This window comes from Antechinus flavipes, chromosome 4 (assembly GCF_016432865.1).
Source record: "Antechinus flavipes isolate AdamAnt ecotype Samford, QLD, Australia chromosome 4, AdamAnt_v2, whole genome shotgun sequence".
In the NCBI taxonomy this organism is placed as follows: Eukaryota; Metazoa; Chordata; class Mammalia; order Dasyuromorphia; family Dasyuridae; genus Antechinus; species Antechinus flavipes.
In genome coordinates this window covers 341,022,502-341,043,937 of record NC_067401.1, presented here as the reverse complement: position 1 = coordinate 341,043,937, position 21,436 = coordinate 341,022,502, and the positions used below count along the sequence as shown (strand labels likewise).

The window sequence follows — 21,436 nt, the reverse complement described above, 5'->3', positions numbered from 1 at the left end:
GCTGTTGGCTTCACTTAAATGAGGTGCATAGAGCAAGAAAAGAAAAGAATTTAAGATAGAATCTTGGAGTATGCCTACACTTTAGATGAGAATCAGATGATGAGCTAGCAAATAAGATAGAAGAGTAGTTATAACTAGAACAAAGAATAAGGAGAGCCGTGACCAGGAAAGTAATAAATATAAAGGGAAAAAGCTAGTCAACAATGTCAAAATCACAAAAGTGGTCAAATAGAATAAGGAATGAGTAAAGGTAATTGAATTTAGTAGACAAATATGGAAGCCAAGTGGCAACAGGTTGAAGAGTAAGAATGGAAGAATGGTCAAGTGAAGATTTGCTGTAGTTTTTCTTTTTAAATTGGACAGGTTTGTTTGCAATAGAGAAGGAGCTGATAATGTTGTTATTATATTATAGTTGTTCAGTCATGTCTTACTCTTCATGACCCAATTGGCCATATTGTACCAATATTATCTCTGGTGCTTTCTTACCAAAGATACTACAATGCTTTGCCAATTCCTTCTCTAACAGACTGAAGCAAACAGAGATCAAGTGACTTGCCCAGGGTGATACACCAAATAAGTATTTTAGGCTGGATTAGAATTTGGATCTTCCTATCTTCAGGCCCAGTGATCTGTCCACTGAGCCATCTAACTACAAATAATGATTGAATGCAAGAAAATAGTTAAAGAGATAAATTCCTGAGAAGATAGAAGATGATAAGATCACAAACATGCCTAAAAGTTTTAGCCTTGGGGGGAAAAAAAAGCAAATCTTTGTCAGAGCCTAGTTAAAAGCAGGAGAGAAAGACAGATAATGTAGAGATGTTTTGAGTTATGAAATATGGAAGGAGATGGAGCTCAAATGAGATGGCATTTATTTTCTCATCAAAGTATGAGATGACATGCTCTGTTGAGGAGGATGTGGGTAGGGTTCTGATGAAAGAAAAAAAAGTGTATAATAACTATTGCTAGAAGTGGATGATCAGCATAGAATAAAAATAAATTATGCAACTGCAAGAGTCTTTCAAATAAACTGTATTAGAATTTGGTGGCATGTTTGTGTGACTTCCTCCAGCAGTGTTCAAGTAGTACGTTAGATCAGAACATTAATGTTCAAATGGTTCACTAATAAGAGCAGAAGAGGCACATAGTGAATCTAAGCCAACTGGAGTTTTGCTAAATATAAATGGAAATAGAATAAGGGGACATGGATTCAAGGATACAAAATTATGTATCATTTAAATTCTCTTTAGATACAAGGTTAAGATGGTAGAGAAAAGAAAATGAATTGAAAAAGGAGCAATAGACTGGCAGTGTGGAGGAATTGCAGGTCTCAACCATAGAATTGCTTAGGATCAATAACAGTGAGAAAAAGTCCTTTCATTATTTCACACTCAGAATATAAAAACAAATTTGTAGATATTAATAATAGAAGACATTTTATCATTATTACTGGTCAGTAGAATGAGGTTTTTTTTTTTTAATGAATATAGTAAGAGCCATGTGTGTTATGTGACAAGGGATTTTTTTATTTTATTTAATTTATTTTTTTTTGAAAGAACTCATGATTATAATTCTCTTTTTTTAAAAATAATTTTTTATTGACAGAACCCATGCCAGGGTAATTTTTTACAACATTTTCCCTTGCACTCACTTCTGTTCTGATTTTTCCCCTCTTTCCCTCCACCCCCTCCCGCAGATGGCAAGCAGTTCTTTACATATTAAATAGGTTACTGTATATCCTAGATATAATATATATGTGCAGAACGGAACAGTTCTCTTGTTGCACATGGAGAATTGGATTCAGAAAGTATAAATAACCCAGGAAGAAAAACAAAAATGCAAGCAGTTTATATTCATTAGGGATTTTTTTTAAAAAAACGATTCCAAAAATTTTAAGGATTGTGGTCTACTCTTTCCTAATTTCTCTGTCTACTTTTCCCCTAACCCAGATAATTGTCTTTTAGAAATAATTATGTTATTAGGTGCTTATAAATTGAATCAAGGGGTCCTTTGATGATTCTCCAAATAAAGCATTAGTTTTGTTTCAGATGGAACTTTAAGACATTTGTGAATTATTGATCAGTTAATAGTCATAAAAGGAGATTGGGAAATTATGTTCCAAATGGGGTAGTGCAGAGATATCTTCAGAACTTCTCAGGATAGGTAGCTGAAGTTTTCTCCAAAATCTCAGTCCCTACTAACTTCCCTCTGATTTCAGGGCAAAGGATGGATTATTTGCCTTTTAAGAAGTCTTCATTATGCCCCTAAACAATCAGGGAATTTTTTGTAAGTGTCAATAAGTTGACTTGGTTCTAGGAGTTGCCATAACCAAATCTTCCTCTCCTAGATCCAGAGGATATGGCAGAGCTCATATCTCATTGTGGTTAACTTCCTGAGAATGGAATTAGGTGAAAATATGAATGGGAGCCACTACAGAAATCTTAGCTTTTGTTTGAAAACCAAAGATTAGATTACACATGCATTGTAATAATTTTTCATTTGGTCCTGTGCTTAAAATTGATTTAAGTACAGCATTTTTAATCTAGATCTGAGTCTTGCAAATAATTTACACTTTAGTAATTAGGCAAAGGTACAATTATAGAAAATATCAGGTTCCTAAGAAAATAATTCTTAGAAATATTTAAATATGTTACTCATCATTTGCCCAAATATTTCTTTATGAATTTTACCCCTAAAAATTCTGTTATTTTCCAAGCTATGGAAATTTCTAACTTGTCTCTGCTGCATTGCATCAGTTCAGTATACTTTCTGCACCTAAATCTATTATTTTGTTATAATATGTGTATATGTAAATTATTTTAGTAAAATAAGCTTGATTTTTACATGTTATTTATTATTTTTTTCATTTTTATTTTTTTATTAAAACTCTTTTTATTTACAAAGCATATACATGGGTAATTTTTCCAACATTGACCCTTGCAAAATCTTTTTGTTCCAAAATTTCCTTCTTCCCCCACCTCCTTCCCTAGCTGGCAGGTAGTCCAATGCATGTTAAATATGTTGAAATACATATTAAATCCAATATATGTATACATATTTATACAATTATCTTGTTGCCATGTCATTTATTATTATATTTTGTGTAAAATCACTTAAAGCCATCATTTCCTTGAAATTGTTACTACTGATTTACTTTGGATATTTGTTTTTTCAGATGTGGATGTGGACAAACCAGATGAGAAATCCATTATGACTTATGTAGCCCAGTTTCTGAAATATTATCCTGACATTCATAATACTTGCACTGATGAACAAGAAAATGAGGTAGGTATTTTGTTTAAAAATATGTGTATCTTTTATACTTATGTATGTATATATATTTTATATGTGTATTTTATACACACATAATTTATATATGTGTGATTATATATATATAGTTATGTAGATGAGTTATTTATACATATGTATATATGTATTATACATGTATGTGTATATGTATGTATGTGTGTGTATGTGTATGTATGTGTTGTTGTTTGGTCATTTTTAAGTTATATACAACGCTCTATGACCCCCTTTTGGGGCTTTCAACTCAAATATACTAGCCATTTTCTTTTCCTAACTTATTTTATAGACTAGGAAACTGAGCTAAACACAGTTAAGTGATTTGCCCAGGATCACACAGGTAGTAAGTATCTGAGGCCAGATTTAGACTCACATCTTTCTGATTCCAGGTCCAGTGATCTGCCATTGCATCCCCTAGTTCCTCCTATATATGTACATACATTTTTTTTTAAAGCACAACAATGTAGTATTTGATGTCTAAGGCTGGGTGGGTTATTCTGACTCCAGGGTCAGCAATATTTCCTCTTTGATGAAGCTCACTTCCAGAGAGAAGAGGAGGTGGCTCAGGGTAAAGCTTTGGCTTATATCCACATTTAGAAGCAAGATACAAATTTTACTCCATGAAATCATATGTTCTTAAGTTCTGTCTCTGGACCTGGTTCTATTTATTGTCCTCAGGAATTTTTATTTACTTATTACTCTCAAAGGAAGTATAGCATAAAATCTAGCTATACAACATGCATGTTGTTCATGTCTGGCAGCATTTTTTAAACTGTTTAAGTGAAACTGACATGTCATGTTCAGTTCACGTAACTCTGTTGCTGCAGGGAACTAATTCTATTTCTTGTCAGCCATCCTTTAGGAAGCCCTTTTCCATTGGACCCAGATCATAAATAGATAAGAAAAGCAGATTTAACTCAATGGAGCTGCAGAAGGTTTTAGTGAGCACAGCTGCTGACAGCAATTGATACTTTCACATCAGTCTTCTTTGTAGTGGTTAGTGTTTGGCTCTCTTGCTATAATGGGGAAATGCTTATGGCTGAATTCTAGGATTGCGGTTTATATGTGGCTCATTAAACCTGGACACACAGAACTCTGGCCTGTCTATGCAGTAGCTTTAAAGGAAGTTGAGGTGTGTAATCCCCATCTCCACATCATACAAAAAATCAAATTCTTTATGCAGTAATTTTGTTCCTAGAAAGCTATCTTTTGTCAAATTAATTTTCTCTTATTGTCTTTCTATTATCTCTGACATTAATAGATTTTCTAAGTCAGTAAATTAATCTCTTAGTACATGAAAGGGAATCAAGTGATGCTTTAGTTAATGCATATGAGCAGAAATGTAATACATAGTATCTTAGAGGCTGCTAATTATTGTAATCTCCCCTACCACGCCCTATAATAAGCAACCACTTCACTTCCCAAATGATATTTATTTGTCAAGAGTAACATAGTCACTGAATCTTTATTTGTAACTTTTAAAATTTTTTTTTAGATTTCTTATATTATTTTCTTTTCCTTTTTTTCTTTTTTTGTTTTTTTTCTAATTTATTTTTTTAAAAAAACAGAATAAAAAAAGAAAAAGAGAAAAGCAATACAAGGAAAACAAATGAAAACAAAACAAAAAGAACATAGTCATGTGCTTAGCAAAACATGAGAGAGGATTTAAAATATATAACAATGAATTACCAATTCAAGAAAATGTGTGTGTGTATTAGTAAAAGAAATTATATTCATAAGTGTTCATCTTTTCTTTTCTTTCTGGTAAATTATTCTTGTATTTTCTGCTGCACACCTTTTTTTTTTTACTTTATTCTCCCCCCCCCCGCCCCATTCCGCACACCTCCCCCAAGGAGACTATAGTTGAAAAAGTATATATTTATATATACATACACATACCTACTCATACACACCCCCCACCCCCCACATAATTAATAACCTCTCCTCACCCATAGATCTCTCCTTGACTTTTCCCTCCACCCTTTGCTTCCCCTTCCATTCTTCCCTCCCCATTTATTTCTTTATAGATTTTTGGAGGGTGCTATACCCTTTATTATATATATAGTATTGCCTATTTAACCCATTATTGATGTGAATAAGTTTTCAGAATATGTGCTAGCCTCCCCCTCTAATGCCTATGTCCTTTTCTTTCTCTACATCTCATTTGTATAGCATAATTATTATTTTTATCTTAACTCTGTCCTAATCTTTCTGTTGAGCTACCCTATTGCTGATGCCAATTTTAAACATATGGTATACATTTCTGATGTTACAAAAAAAACATAAATAATTTGCTCATGCTAAATTCCTAGGAATTAATTTTTGATATTGACTCTTAGATGTGAAATTTTCTATTGAGCTTTGGGTTTGGTTGATAGAAAATCCTGAAAATCTGAAAATTCATTGAATGCCTATTTTCTCTCATTCAATATTATGGATAATTTTACTGGATATGAAAATTTGGGCACAGGCCTAGTTCTTTTGATTGTCAGTAGATAAGATTCTAGGACTTGCAGTCTTATTATGGCTGTTGATAAGTCCTGTACAATTCTAATTATAGCTCCAGTGTATTTGAATTTTTTTTTCTTGTTTCTTGCAAAATTTACTCTTTGATCTGGGGGTTTCAACATTTGACAATAATATTACTATGAGTTTTCCACAAAGATGCTCTGTGAGGTAATGACTGGTGAATTTTTTCTATTTCTACTTTCCCCTCAGGTTCTATCATTCCAGGACAGTATTCTTGGATTATTTCTTGTTTTATTGTGTAGAGATTCTTTTTTTGATCACAACTTTCAGATAGCCCAATTATTCTTACATTTTTTTCCTTTTTGAGCTGTTCTCCATATCTGTTGCTTTTCTTATGTTTCATATTCTGTTCTATTTTTTCATTCTTTATAATTTCTTTTGTTATTTCTTGGTCTCTCATAACTTCATTGACTTCCCCTTTCCCAATTCTAATTTTCAAAGAGTTATCTTCATCTTTGAGGCTCTGTATCTCATTTTCTAGTTAACTTTTTTCATAATCTTCTTGTTTTTCTTGGATGGTTTTTATTTTTATTTTTTTAGTTTTCCCTCAATGTCTCTCATTTCATTTTTAAATTATTTTTTTGAGTTCTATAAATTCTTCCTGGGAGGGAGCCATTTCAAATTATTCTTTAAGGTAGAAGCTTTTTTTTTTAATTTAAATATCCTCCTCTGAAGATGAACCCCAATATTCCCTGTTCCCAAAGTAAGTTTCTATGTTTGGATTCTTTCCTCTTTACTAGTTCATTTTGTTTTAAATGAGAAGTATTAGTATAAGCACTTCTAATCATTGGCTGGGGGAATGGTGACTCTAGCTTCACAGCTCTCCCCTCTATCTTGGAATCCCAGACCAAAAACTGCCCTTTCCTACAAGTTCTCAAAGCCATCAGCATTCCTGGCCTGTACTCAGTCAGTTCTACTTCCTTCTTCCCTAGGGCTGCATTTCTGCAGCACAACTGGACTTGGTGTTCTTAATCAGCTGAGGTGCCCTCAGTCTTTCCAGACTCAGACCCCAACTCCTTGCACTGTCCCAAAGATGAAAGTGTCTATGGTTCCTGTTGAAGCTCCAGCCAAACCCAGCCAGCCCCAGGGCCCATTTGGTCATTTCTGTTGAGCTAATCAGGAGTTGTGTACGTTTCACACTGGTTAATTCCTGGTCTGTTTTTTTGTTTTGTTTTGTTTGTTTTTTTTCTTTTGTTTTTAGGACTTTCTTTGGTTATTCTAGGAGGGACTCCTGTTTTGCCCCAAGTCTTTTTGATTTTTTCACCAAGCTATGTTCAGCCTGATTTATTCTATTTGTGGGAAAAATCTAGAGAGTTTGAAATTTACCAACCTACTCTGCCATTCCCAGAATCCTCCCTTCTATTTGTATCTTTAAAAATAAAAGAAAATGCATTTTATTTTTTCTTGGAATACTTAAGAAATTAGTAGTGAGAGAGATTTATTGTGATTTTTTAACTCAATTTTTTACTGAATTTCTTCTGACATGGCATCAATAGCAACATTAATTAAATGACAGACAGATAAGTGGTAGATTAATAAGTAGACAGTTATTGATATGTAGATTTAAAGTATAAATTGAAAGTTAGGCAACTAAGTTGCATAGTGGATAGAGTGCCAGCCCTGAAGTCAGGAAAATCTAAAAAGAAATGGCAAACCACTCCAATGTCTCTGCCAAGAAAACTCCAAATGCAATAATGAAGTGCAAAAATGCACTTTTGAAAAAAAAAATAAAATTAAAAGTAAATAAAGTATAAGAGGAAAAATAATATTATGACTGTACTTTAAGTCTGGATTTCTTAACCTTTTTTTGGTCATATACCTCTTTAGAAGTCTGCTGAAACCTATGGATTCTTTCTCAGATTATTATTTTTTTAATTTGTAATTTTAAAAAATTAAATTTTCATCAAAGGTTAGAGGGAATAAAGATGTATTTGTATATAAGTGTATGTATATATCCAATATATTCTACATGTAAATATGCATTGGTTTATTTATTTGAAATTTTTCCTCAAAATTCCAGGCAAGCAGATTTGTCACTGCCATTATGACTTTCTAACACTGTGGTGTTTTGAACTATAAAGTACTAAACATGACATAATTGGGTCAGAATTTTAATAGCAGAGAATACTGTTAAACATTCTAATTAAAATTCAAAATATGTTATTTGCATTGTATGTTAAACATCTTTCTTCTTGGTGATTTAGCAAAAGAAATATAAATATATCAAACACATGTTTCAGGATTCAAAACCAGAAATATTATTTGTCTGAAGAGCAGCAAGGCCTCTATCACTATGCTCCTATTTACATTTTTTAAGTTTAACTTCTAAAACATTGCTTCTAAGTGTGTCAGTAGTAACACCCATGAGTGTGAAATTAGTAATACCATATACTTCAGCTTTGTTTTTTTCTTACTTTACAGAACAAAGTCATTATCTTAGGGGATTCCCATTTATTTTTTCTAATGTTCAGGTGACTTTTAAGGAAAACTTTTGTTAGATTAAAAAAATTCATTTGAAGTAAAATCCTTATTTTAGTATTTGTGAATACTTTGATGAATGAGTGATCTCATCAATGAAGTTGTTTTCTCTAGTAGTATAATTCCCACCTCACTGGCTTCTTCTTAGAGATTCTGTGTGATTCTTGTGTATGTTCTCTCATAAAATTATCCCCAGGGCGTCCATCTACCCAATGTGCCAGGGATTATCCTTTCAATCTTGCTATACTCTTTGAATATTTATGAACACCCAGACTATTGATTGTTTCTTTCCTGTTCATTCTACATAAATAACTACTTCCTTTTCCAGCAAATCTAATACCTTTTCTACTAGTTTCATTTTACAATTCTTCCTTAGTTATACTCAAATATTGTTTCATTGCCCTTTGAATGATTCGCAACTTTCAATCCTTAGAGACTGGTTCTTATATATTTTACATTCATATTGCTTCTAGCTATTACTAAAAGATAGCATACTAGATCTGGTCTGAAATACTCATCTTAATGAGTTAAAATCTGTCCTCAAATATTTCTTTGTATTTTTCATCTGTAAAATGAGCCAGAGAAGGAAATGGAAAACCACTCTTGTATCTTTGCCAAGAAAACCCCAAATGGGGATACCAAGAGTCAGATGTTACTGAACAACTCCTCTGCATTGGACAGGTCCATTCCAAAACAGAATGTATATGTTACTGTAATGGGCTGAGGCTTGAGTTGATGCACTGAGGTCCCAAGCACATGAGGCTAAATAGTAATTGGATCATACTCTGTTAATATATAAGCTTGGAGAAAGAATGGCCCCGGCCCACTCTTTGTGCAAGGACTGATGTGTTGTATAGGAAATGACGATTTTGGTGGGTGGAGGCAGGGGAATGGAAAAGGAAGGGGAAGGAGAGACTTTTGGGGATTGCCATTGCCACGGTTTGCTCAGCTCACATCTCTCTCTGTTAGCTGGCTTCCTGTCACAACTGCCCATATTGCTATCGCAATTTTTATTCACCTCTTCACTTCAATAAATATTGAAGATTTTTCCCTTAACCTGAATTCCTGACTCCGGCTGATTTTAAATATGCGGTCATTACATATTACTTCCCTTCTTATAAGAGAGAGTAACTCCAGTTCATGCAGCTAATAAAGTTTTGGAGATAGTTTCATGGATTCCACAGGATTTCATATCTAAGAAAGGCTTCTTGGAAGAGAACTTCTGGGTACCCAAACCTTTAGTTTTGACCATCAGGGTCTTCTTTTGACCCCAAATCAAGTGTTCTATCTACTATCAACCCATTTTCATGGACTGTCTACTTTGTATCATATCCTCAGGTAAAAAGACCAAAAGAGATATGAACACTGCACTCAAAGATTTTACAGTGGCTAACTATGATATATGTATTGATCAGGCATCTCTATGGACTGTCCAAGCCATTGTATTTTATATTCTAAACAACAGGAATTTTTCTTTCACTTATTTTTTACTGTGTATATTGGCTCTTTTTTTAAAAAAAAGATTCTGAAATTTGGGGAATCTCAGGACAATTAGGGGCACCATAAATTTGAGCATCTGAAATATTTTCCCAAATGTAGAGAATGCCTCCTCCATTTGACTTCTGCCTTAGATATACTTTATGATAGAAGTAAGTAGGCCAAAGGAATGTTTTTGTCTCAAATATTGATAATAAGAAAACTGCTGGAAAAATTCATATCTATATCTATCTTTTTATCTATCTATCTCTATATATGCATATATATGTATATATATATAGAGGGGGGGAGGGAGAAGGAGTGAGAAGAGAGAGAGAGACAGAGAGAGAGAGATATCTTTTAGGGGATCAAATATTATTTTATTTATAATTTAAAAATAAACATTTTTCTCATTTCTTTCCCACAACCAGAAACAAGAAGAAAGTCAAACTCTTGTTTAAAAAAGTATACATCTTCAAGTAAAATAAATTCCTGCAATATCCATGTCTAAATATGGGTGCCAATTCTGTGTAGCAGATAGAGCACTGGCCCTAAAAATACAAAAAGCTGCATTCACACACTTTGCTAACTGTATTACCTGAGCAAGTCTTTTACTCTCTGTTTACCTCAGTTTTCTCAACTATAAAATGGGGGAAATGACACCTACCTCAAAGAGTTACTCTGAGGCTCAAATGAAATAATACGTATATAGGATTTAACACAGTGACATGTAGTAGGTGCTGTATAAGTGCTTACTTTCTTTTCCTTTATTCCTGTTTCTTGAATCCATTGCCTCTCTATTATGTACTGGGCAGCATACTTCAGTGTTGGTTCCCTGGAAGCATAACTGTTCCTTTCATTGATCAAAGTTCTTGTCCTTCATATTTGTATCTATAATGTTTTTTTTTTTGGTATAAATTATTTTCCTTGCTCTGTTCAGTAGTTTCTTCAATATTTGATGCATCTTACTAAATTTCTTTAAAACTGTCAAGTTAATGCACCATTGGTAGATCTTTGAATTGATGCAACTAATCCGGAAAGCAATTTAGAACTATTTCTAACATAGCTAGACTATGCATGCCCTTTGACCCAGTGATAATACTACTAGGCCTTAAATATAAATGTCAGTTATTATTATGCCTTATAATAATTTAGAAATACGTGAAAAGAAAATGGCATCAAATTCTATTTTGTAGCAATTATATATGATTTTTGAAAAAAGTGAACTTAGTACTATTTTTTTAAAAGATAAGCTAAAAGGCCACTGTTTTCTATGAAGTTGGTACTATATAACAATAAAGAAATATTTTCTTCTTTCCAGAGAGAAGAGAAGATGGTGCCGAGAGAAACAAAAGTTTGGATAGAACAGTTTGAAAGAGATATGACAAGAGCACAAATGACAGAAGCAAGTTTACAGGACAAATATCAGGTAATGACTTGTATAATAAATAAAGTGATTTTTGACTTCACAAAGTGTCTTTTGTAACTAAGGTTCATATATTAAGGAAAAATACTATGTGAATTTAAGGGTTTATACTATTTCTTGCTCTGCATAAACATTTACCAAGTTCCCACTAAATAGAAAATAGTGGGTTTAATCCTTATTCTTAGACTCTTTAATTATTTAGGATTAAAGAAGGAGATGCACATACACAAGTATGGAATCTCACACACACATTCTCAAACATGTGAAAATGACTTCAAATTATTATATAAATGAATTCAAATTCACATATGCAACACAACCTAAGTTGCACCAGATACTCTCTACATGTTTTTAATTCCCTGATGCCAAGAATTCTTTGAAAAAAAAATCAATGAGCACCATAAAGATTTATTTTTATATAGCTTTTATTTATTTTGAAAGTTAATATTAGCTTGAAAGGGAATGAAAGATAAAATGTGCAATAAACTTTTATTCACTATCACCACCCAGTGTTCATCAGATGAATTTAGTGCCTACATGATCCATAGTAAGTTGAATGCAATTGTAGTAATTGTAGAAGATAGAATTTATTTAATGTCTCCTGCTTAGCTTAGCATAAAGGTCACTAAAATCTCTTGTTGATATTGACAGAATACAACCTATTTTTATCCCACTCACTTTCATAGTAATCATACTATGAATTCTGTTTGGAGGCATTATTAGTTTGCGGTATAATATAGTGCATTACCATATATGCAATGTTTTTAGCTTAGTGTTTTACTCATAATTAAAGCTTTTTCTAATAAATTTATTTCATTTCATAGTTTGATTAAAATTTTATATTTGAGTAATATATTGCTATCTCACAGTTTTACATGAGATAGCATGTTAAAGTCACATTCATAGCTTATAGAGCATACAATATATGAATTTAGATAATAGTTTATCTGCTTATCCAAATTTTCAGTTTTTTATAATTTGATTATGTTTTTAAATAAATCCAATCATTTTGACCTTATGTTGATCAATTTTAATATTTTGAAAAATTCCGAGCTTTCAAATTGCAGTTTTGAATCAAGATAAGCCATACTATTCATTATATTAGTTTCATTATCATTTCCATTATCACAGAATTATAAAACACTTTAAATTGAGCTGTTCTTATAACACTTCTGTGAGGTAGATAATCAACATCATTTTATAGGTGAGGAAAATGAGGTTTAGAAAGTTTAAAGGGCTTATCTACTATTATCTCATATCAAAAAGCATTAGAACATGCCTGATATAAAACAGGCTCTTAAAATATATTTATTGACTATTGTTGTTGTGGTTGGTATTTCATTTTCAGAGAGGACCAATCACTCCATGGGATGATGTCAGACTGACTTGCTGAATGTCAGAAAAAGGAATCAAACACAGCTCTTTTGACTCCTAGTCCACTGATTTTTTTATTACAATAGTTTTACAAGGCACTGTCATAGTATGAATAAAGCAGTTAAGACCCAGATTCAAATTTTGGCTCTACCATTGACTAAACATGTGACCTTGAGCTTGATTTTTCTGACCCATAGTGCCTCATTTTTAATACAAGAATAATAATAGCTGCTATATTCTATAGGAGGATAAATTAGATACTGATTGAGATGTCAAAATATACAAATAAATTCAGTTTACATGCAATGTAACTTTAAAAAAATTGACTTCAAATGATCAACAGGATGATTTCAGAGAGGCCTAGAGAGACTTACATGAACTGATGCATGAAGTAAGTAGAACTAGGAGATCTGCACAACAACAAGATTATACAACGATCAGTTCTGATGAACATGGAATTTTTCAACAATGAAAGAAAGAACTGTAGGAACTGAGTATGGATCACAAGATAGTATTTTCACTCTTTTTGTTATTGTTTACTTACATTTAGTTCTTTCTCATTTTTTTCTTTTTGATCTGATTTTTCTTGTGCAGCGTGATAATTGTGGAAATACATATATATATAAGAATTTCACATGTTTAACATATATTGAATTGCTTGCTATCTAGAGGAGGGAGAGGGAAGAAGGGAAGGAAAATTTCAGAGCACAAGGTTTTTGCAAAGATGAATATTGAAAATTATTTATGCATATGTTTTGAAAATAAAAAGCTTTAATAAAAAAGGATTTGATTTCAATACACCATTTCTTACACAAAGATCACTTACTCTGTGAAATTTAGAAAATATAAGATATTATTTGCTGAATGCCCCAATTTCCAAATAAATAATGGAATAAAATAATTTTGTTAATAATCTCAATTATGTTTAATAATAAGATAAAAATTATGTTCATGTGTTGATGAATGTACCATATTACACATTATTCCAACAGAGCTCTCCAAAAGAATTCACCTCTTCATGCTTTCCATGACTTTGAATGTGCTAAAATGGGCTGTATTCAATCAATACTAACCTAAAGAGATAATTTGAGGACCAGAAATTACTATATCAATACTAATTTGGTTATCTATGTAAATTTCATGGAAAACTATAGACAAAAGAGGCTGAGAAAGCAATCCATAGATCAGTAGAAGTGTCACAATGTTATTAATTAAAGACTGGTTCTTCTGTCAATATAAATGAATAAAATGCTATAGTTTTCCTCATTTGACTTATTGCCCTGTTGTTCCTGGTTTTTTTTTTCCTTTAGACATTTAAACATTTTAGAGTTCAGTATGAAATGAAGAGGAAACAGATTGAACTTTTAATTCAACCCCTCCGTAGGGATGGCAAATTGTCACTTGATCAAGCTCTGGTAAAGCAGGCATGGGACAGAGTGTCTTCTAGGGTAAGTTTCCCTAAATTACTGTAACACTGTAATTGTGGTATTATTTTTTAAATTTTTATGGTTATTCATGATATATTTTTAATGTTATTTCCTAATTTTCATCAGGTTTTTCAGTTTCCTTTAGGAGATGGAAAGAGGAGTAGTTTTCTTTTTGGTGTTTGTCTTTTCAATTTGAATGAGGCTTAACAGGTCTCAGAGCAATCCATATTATATCATCTTTTTAGTTCTGTCATCTGGAATATTTATTCTAGTCCTTTATATGTCTCACTTAATTTTTTGCTCACTCTTTTTTTTTTCTTTTCCTTCTGCTTATTGAATTTAGTGAATAGAGAATTTTATAGATGGACAAATTCTATCTTCATTCAAGTGAATATCCAAGGAAATATCTGCGAATAGAGGATATTATAGATGGACAAATTCTATCTTCATTCAAGTGAATATCCAAGGAATCTCTACTAATAGAGCCTCTACAACATTTCTCTATAGTCTTATAATGTTGCTTTTATTTGAATCCCTGGCAGACAGCAAATAAATTATACCTATAGTCAAATATAATCTCTCAGGATGTAATTTGGGCAAATTCCTCTTGGAATTCTAGACTTTGAAGATAGCTTAGAGTTTCCAGTTTCTCCTTGAAATATTATTCCCTTCAGCATTACCACCAGCAAGTGGGCATATGAAGAAACTTAAAGACTTTCGAATGATGGGGAGTTCATTACCTTGTGAGGTATTCCATTTTCAGATAGCCCTAATTTTTAGGAAATTAATCTTGGGCAGCTAGGTGACATAGTGTATATAATACTGGGCTTGGAATTAGGAAGTTCCATCTTCAAACATTTACTAGCTATATGCCCTTGGATAAATCACTTAAGCCTATTGTGTCAGTTTCCTAATCTGTAAAATGAATTAGAGAAGGAAATGGCAAACCACTCCAGTATCTTTGCGAAGAAAACCCAAAATGGGGTCACAGAGAGTCAGGCATAACTGAAAGATTATTGAACAGTCAATTCTTAGGAAATTTTTTCCTCACTTTAATGTATCTTACATGGATATAGAAGAGACAACTTCTATATTCTTCATATGAAATCTTTATCTGAAATTCGTCCTATGAAGAGATAACCTTCATATGAAATTTCTTTGTGGGCTTGAAGACAGAAATCAAGAAAAACTGCAAGCTTTTTCTTCTCATAGTTTGTTAACAGAGGTTTCAAATTGTTCTTTTTTTTCTTTAGTATTTGTTATTTTCCTCTGGGACTTCTTTAGAGGTCTAGAGAACAAGTTGATTTTCTGACAGTCTTCTAGCTTTTTAATCTCTTCTTTGATCCTCTCCCATGACTTCATTTATTTTCTCTTTATTGGTGAGTATTAATCTATGCTATTTCTACTAACATCCATTTATATATTTCCAACTTTCTCCTGAATATCTCCACCTGGGTATTTCTCTTACACTTTGACTCAACATGTTCTAAAATCAATTTGTTACTTCTCTCCCAGTCCTCAATCTTATCTTTGCTTCCAGCTTTCTTATTTCTACTGATGACACCAACATCATCCAAGTCTTTCAGACCCACAGTTTTGCTGTCACCTGAACTGTTGCTCTCTTACAACTCCCCAGTGCCCCTCAATTTCCAGTTCTTGTTGGTTCTGTCTTCACAGTAGCATTTATATCTGTACTTTCTCCACTCACAGCTGCCAGAACCTAGTTCAAGCTTTTATGTTATCTCACTTGAAGGAACTTGAAAGCTTCCTAAGCACAGCTCCAAGTCCTACCCTCTCCATTTCATTCTTCACACAGCTGCCAAAGGAATCTTGCTAATGCACATGGCTGAGCATTTCACTGCTCTACTCATAAATTTTTGAGACTTCCTACCATTATTATGATCAGATATTCTCTATAGTCTTGCCCCATGCTGTCTGGCCAGACTTTATTTCATACTCTCTTTTCATATGCTTTGCTTTCCAAACCAAAAGAACAATTCTCTCTTTCATAATCTCAATTTATACTGTCCTACCTCCAAGCAGTAGCCCAGCTTCCTTAGGCTTCCTGTCATATCTCCAACTATTCAAATCCTCTTTTTTTCTTTCAAGATCTACCATAGGTACCATCTCCTTCATGGAGCCTTTCTTCTAGCTTCCCACAATTGAAAGTTTCTATCCCTCCCCAAATTTTTATATAACCCCTTTATAGATTTCTTCCTTGGCTTTATCATCTTCTACCATAGTAACATGTAGAACAGTTATATGACACAGTCAATTAAAAAAAGCATTTATTAAATGCCTCTTACTGCCAGGGACTGGCTTCAATAATGCATATATAAGGACAGCAAGATAGCTCACGGATGGAGCACTAGCATTGAAGTCAAGAGGACTTAAGTTTATATCTGGCCTCAGACCCTCAATACTTGCTATCTATGTAATCTTGGGCAAGTTACTCAGCCCCAATTGCCTCACAAAAAGCAAACGAAAGAAATAATGGGTAAATAAACATTATTTTTTTTTTGAGGAGATTATAGTATTATGACATGACTCTCATGTTCACTTAGGGACAATCAAAGTAAACCCACCACTCTCCACTACTTATATGTTTCCTTATAATGTTCTCCTTTTAAGTTCATATGTAGTCTGAAATTAAACAATATCAGAATTGCAAAGATTCTCTAATTGGCTTGCTGCCAATCTTAAAGTAAAACTAGGAAAATCTTTTTTTCCTATTAGGTATCTTCCTATCTTTTAATCTTGAAACTTGAACTTATGGAATTTGATCCCCCCAAAATCACTATTAATTGGCATGAAATTTCTTAGTGATATTAAGTAATACATAAACAATCAAACAGGGCTGTGATTCCTGGTTCCTTTTCTGACACTTGGGACTTCATTAAAGCTCAACTACCTTCTCATTCTGCAGGTTCCTTCCATCTCTATGACTTCACACATTAAAAAAACCTTTTGTCTTTGAGGTTTGGGCTACTCTTTTCCTTTGAATGAGTTGCTTCCAGAATTCTGTTTTGAGGAGTGGATAAAACTAGCTATCCTTTGTTCCTCTAGTCCTGCTTCTGATTCAATCTTTACCATTATGGCCCTGAATGAGTACCCTACTCCATCCCACCCTTACCTTTTCAGCTTTCTTTTATGTGTTGTGTTCCCACTTTACAACATAAGCAACTTGGGAACAATAACCACATCTCTTTTTTTTGTAATTGTATCCCTAGCATTTAGCATGGTGTCTAGCATATAGTAAGTATTTAATAAATGCTTGTTAACTTGACTTGATTTGACTTGACTCACAGACAGAATCATCTCTTTCTCTCTTCCTTCATATTCCTCTCTGCTGACCTGAGGATGAGTTTATTGAAAAAGTGAAATGAACTTTAAATTATGGATGGAAATTCCCCAAGCATAGGGTTCTGGAAAAAACGTGAAAGAAAAAAACGAAGATGTAGATTGGATTTCACTCAAGAATTGCCACAACATTCAGCCTGATCTAAGTTTACAAAAGCTCCTACTATGTATTTGCTTTGTCTCCTCTCCTTCCCTCCCTCCTTCACTTTCTTTCCCCCTCCTTGCTTTCCTTCCTGTGGGTCTGTTTCTATCTGTCTATCTGTCTGTCTCTGTCTCTTTCTGTGTGTGTGTGTGTGTGTGTGTGTGTGTGTGTAAGTATGTACTGTATCTGGCTCTCTCTTATCTGTATATTCATCTGCTTTCATCTCATGTTATTTCTCTACTTAACCATACAGTATAACCATACAGTTGGATTCTCCTGAATTCCTCCAAGAAATGTAGCTCAAGAATTTTCTATTGTTCCATAAAGATCCTCCAAAATCTCTGTGATCCCAGAGAAATCCTTCTGAAAATCTCTGGGCCTTATCATTCCAGGACTGTATTATCTTATTTTATTATTATTTTTGTGCCTGCATACTTGATTAAGAGCTTTTGATTATCAGGAATTTTATGGCATTTTTTCATTTTTTTATTCACAGGCCCAGCATAGATGTCTAATATATTTTCGTTGTTTTAAAATTTGCTGAAAGTTCTCATTTCTATCCTCTTAGACTTTTAATGCTATGAAATAGGCCTTGCTAGGGAGTGTAGGAGAGAGAGAAGCATTCATTTATGTAGGAGGAAGATCGTAGGAGACTTTTTAAAAAAAACATAAAATGATAAGAGTAGGACAGATTCTAAAAGCTTTTCTTTATCTTTGGAACTGCCAACATATTCTAGGCCAATTGTGAGGAGTTAGCATTTAGGAGCTGATTACAGATATCCAAAAATTAGTCTAAACTTCAGGGCAGTATACTGGTTTGCATTGCAATCTGGTTTGTATATGCTTTATTCAGATATTATGAGATAATATTTGTAAAGGCATTTAGCACAATATTTATCATATAGTAGAAACATAATGAATGCTTGTCTTCTTCCTTTTCCTCCTTCCTTCCTTCCCCCCTTAATCATATACAGAGTCCTTAAGATTGCCTAGCCCATTTCATGTCAGTGAAATTAAAAATCGTCGTATCCTCCTGTGATTTTGTCCTATAGCAAAGGAGAAGAGATAACCGTCTCATAATAAGAGCAAGGGAAAACAAGTGGACAACTTGTATTCTTTCTTGCTATCCATTTGGTTTCTTGAGAAAATAAAGGAGAACCCAGGACCTTGTGTGGCTCCCCTATGGCAAATCCATGGGAGGCCATGGAAATTTAAGATAGATGGGTACAGTTAGGTATATTTTCATTATTATAGGAGACATCCCACATTGATAAGATCTCAGATCTATTTGAATCATTCTGAATTGAAAATTTTGTGGTGCTACCATCACTTTGTCAACTTCCCTTTAAAGGGAATTAATTTTTTCCTGATTCTTTTATTTTTCATTTCAGCTCTTTGATTGGCATATACAACTTGATAAATCCCTTCCCGCACCACTGGGTACAATAGGTGCCTGGCTTTATAGGGCTGAAGTTGCCTTACAGGAGGAAATAACTATTCAGCAGGTCCATGAAGAAACTGCAAACACAATACATCGGAAGCTGGAACAGCATAAGGTAAAAGTCTAGGATAAGAAATCTGCAAGCCTAATAGTCATAATATGCTTGAAGAAATACAGGCTCCAACTAAATTTTATCCTCATGTCATTTAGAAATATTTCTTATCTTTATCAAAACTTTTTTTTGTTTTTTCTTATCCTTTTTAACTATGGGTTTATTATATAGTTCTAAAATGATTTGCTTACATTGTCTTTTTGGAAGGATAACTTTTCAGGTTGAAAAACACATATAAAATCCTTTGTTTTTTTTATTGTTATTGGTTGGGTCACTTTTTACTTAGAAAATATGTGAGAGATACAAGATAGATTGAGAAAAGGCTAACTTTTATGGTATATGTAAAATAAACTCATCAATGATCTGGAGAGAATAATCTTCCACCTCACTGACCGATGTATTTTAAAAAGATTCACCTTTGCGAAAAAAATACAATATTTTATAAATAATGCGGTTAGATTATGGCAGGATCATTGTGGATTAAAATCACATACTAATGAACCATGAGATGTGAGGTCTAAGATATTTAATAAAAATGTGAAAAATTATGAATCTGGTCAAAAGAAGCATATTTACTCCTCATTGGTGGGATAACTTTGGACAATTCACTTTACCTCCCTTGGAGGCCAGTTTTCTTGCCTAAATAAGAATGGTAGGAATAAATTATCTTTCAAGTCACTTTTAGCTCTTAAATTTTTTGATCTTCTATAACCTGGCAAGGTAGTTAATGTCTTGTTTTGTTTTATATTTATTTAAAATTTAAAATTACTCTTCAAATTGCTTTAATATGTTTATCAGAAGCTAAAAGAAATTGATTTATCTGTTTACATACTTAATTGCCTTTTTATAGCTTTTCATACTGATGACTTCTAAATAAGTAAGTGGAATATTGTTGGTGATCTTGGAGGAAAGTCATCCAAACTTCCTATTATTTTATCTCTAGATATTGCAAAGATTCTTTTTACCTTTAAGGAATGTAGACTATATCAAAAGTGGGAGAGAGGAAGAACACCAGGAAATTGAAGATAATTAGAAACATGTCCTGTGTTCCCTTTTTTGAGAATATTTCTCATTGTGAGCCACCCATGGAATATATTGCTATCTCTAGTTATCTTCCTGTTATATTAGCATATTATAGCCAAAAAATCATTGAAATATTAAATTAAGAATTTCTTTATCAAAAATCACATTTTACATGGATAGCAATTCTCTTACTTTCTGACTTCTGAATTGTCATGTGTCTTTAAAGGATAATGTTATTTTAAGTTTGAGCTTAAAGTCCTACCCCTTTTGGGGAGCACAATTTTTACAAGTCTTTGCCAGGTTCTACCAATTGGAAAAAACTTCACACTTGGGCAAAAAATTATTATTATTATTGGTCAAACCAGTTCAAAGGAGCTCATAGCTAGTTGATTGAAGGATAATGACAAATTTGGCAATAGAAACTCTTGAAGATATGTAAATTTACCTAGAATACACCAAATTATTTGAGGGTGTTTTTTTTTTTCATTTTAGCATTGTAGAATAGATAACAGAAAGATTAGAAACGATTTAATAATCAAACTTAAAGATAGTTATTTATGGCTTGAATGTACCTAGTGGAGGGTCCCTTGGATTTCCTGGTCCTACAGAATTTAACATTTTTATCAATACAATTTAACATTTTATCAATTCTTTTATCAAAGAATAATAACAATAATCCATAAGTGACATTCTCAGAAAATTTAAGGATGACATAAAATTGAGAATGATAATTCATTTTGCATCATATTCAGAAACCCAAAATCTAGGAATGCCCCAGTAAATCTAATGAGATAAAATTTTGTAGGTATAAATATAAGTTATTATGCTAGAGTACACCACACAGATTATTCCTAAAAATTGAAAAAGAAAATATTCTCCCAACTCCTTTTATTAGACAATTGTCATTACAATGCTTACATCAGAAAGGATTAATAAAAGGAGAATTACAGACTACAATGGTTAATTACTTTTGATGCAAAATTTTAAATAAAATCAGAACAAAAGGAATAAATCAAAATATTTCAAGTATGATCAAATTGTATTTATATCAATCATGTCAGATCATTTGATTTTAGGAAAATAATTATTGTAATCATATTAAAAATAATGTTCCCCATGAATGAATGTATCAATAAAGAAAACAATGACTATTGATTTGGTGAATGACTAAACAAAATGTGTTACATGACTATATAGAATATCATTGTGCTAAAGAAATAAATGATGACTATCATGAAGATTGGGAAAAAAATCTATGAATGTGCAAAAACTTATTTAACCAGAGTCAGAATAATGTTTTTCTGTGATTTCTATAATGATTAGAATGATGTAATAGAAGAATAAA

General features: G+C 32.6%; 1 protein-coding gene across 1 annotated transcript in view; it reads left to right on the top strand.

Moving 5' to 3' along the window:
* The window catches only part of SYNE1 (spectrin repeat containing nuclear envelope protein 1), a 593,997-nt gene that overhangs the window by 159,900 nt on the left and 412,661 nt on the right, over positions 1–21,436 (top strand). The window contains exons 10-13 of the mRNA XM_051997964.1: positions 3,176–3,285; positions 11,108–11,215; positions 13,897–14,034; positions 18,907–19,071. Of these exons, the coding sequence (XP_051853924.1) occupies positions 3,176–3,285; positions 11,108–11,215; positions 13,897–14,034; positions 18,907–19,071 (521 nt within the window). The remainder of the gene's footprint in view (positions 1–3,175; positions 3,286–11,107; positions 11,216–13,896; positions 14,035–18,906; positions 19,072–21,436) is intronic.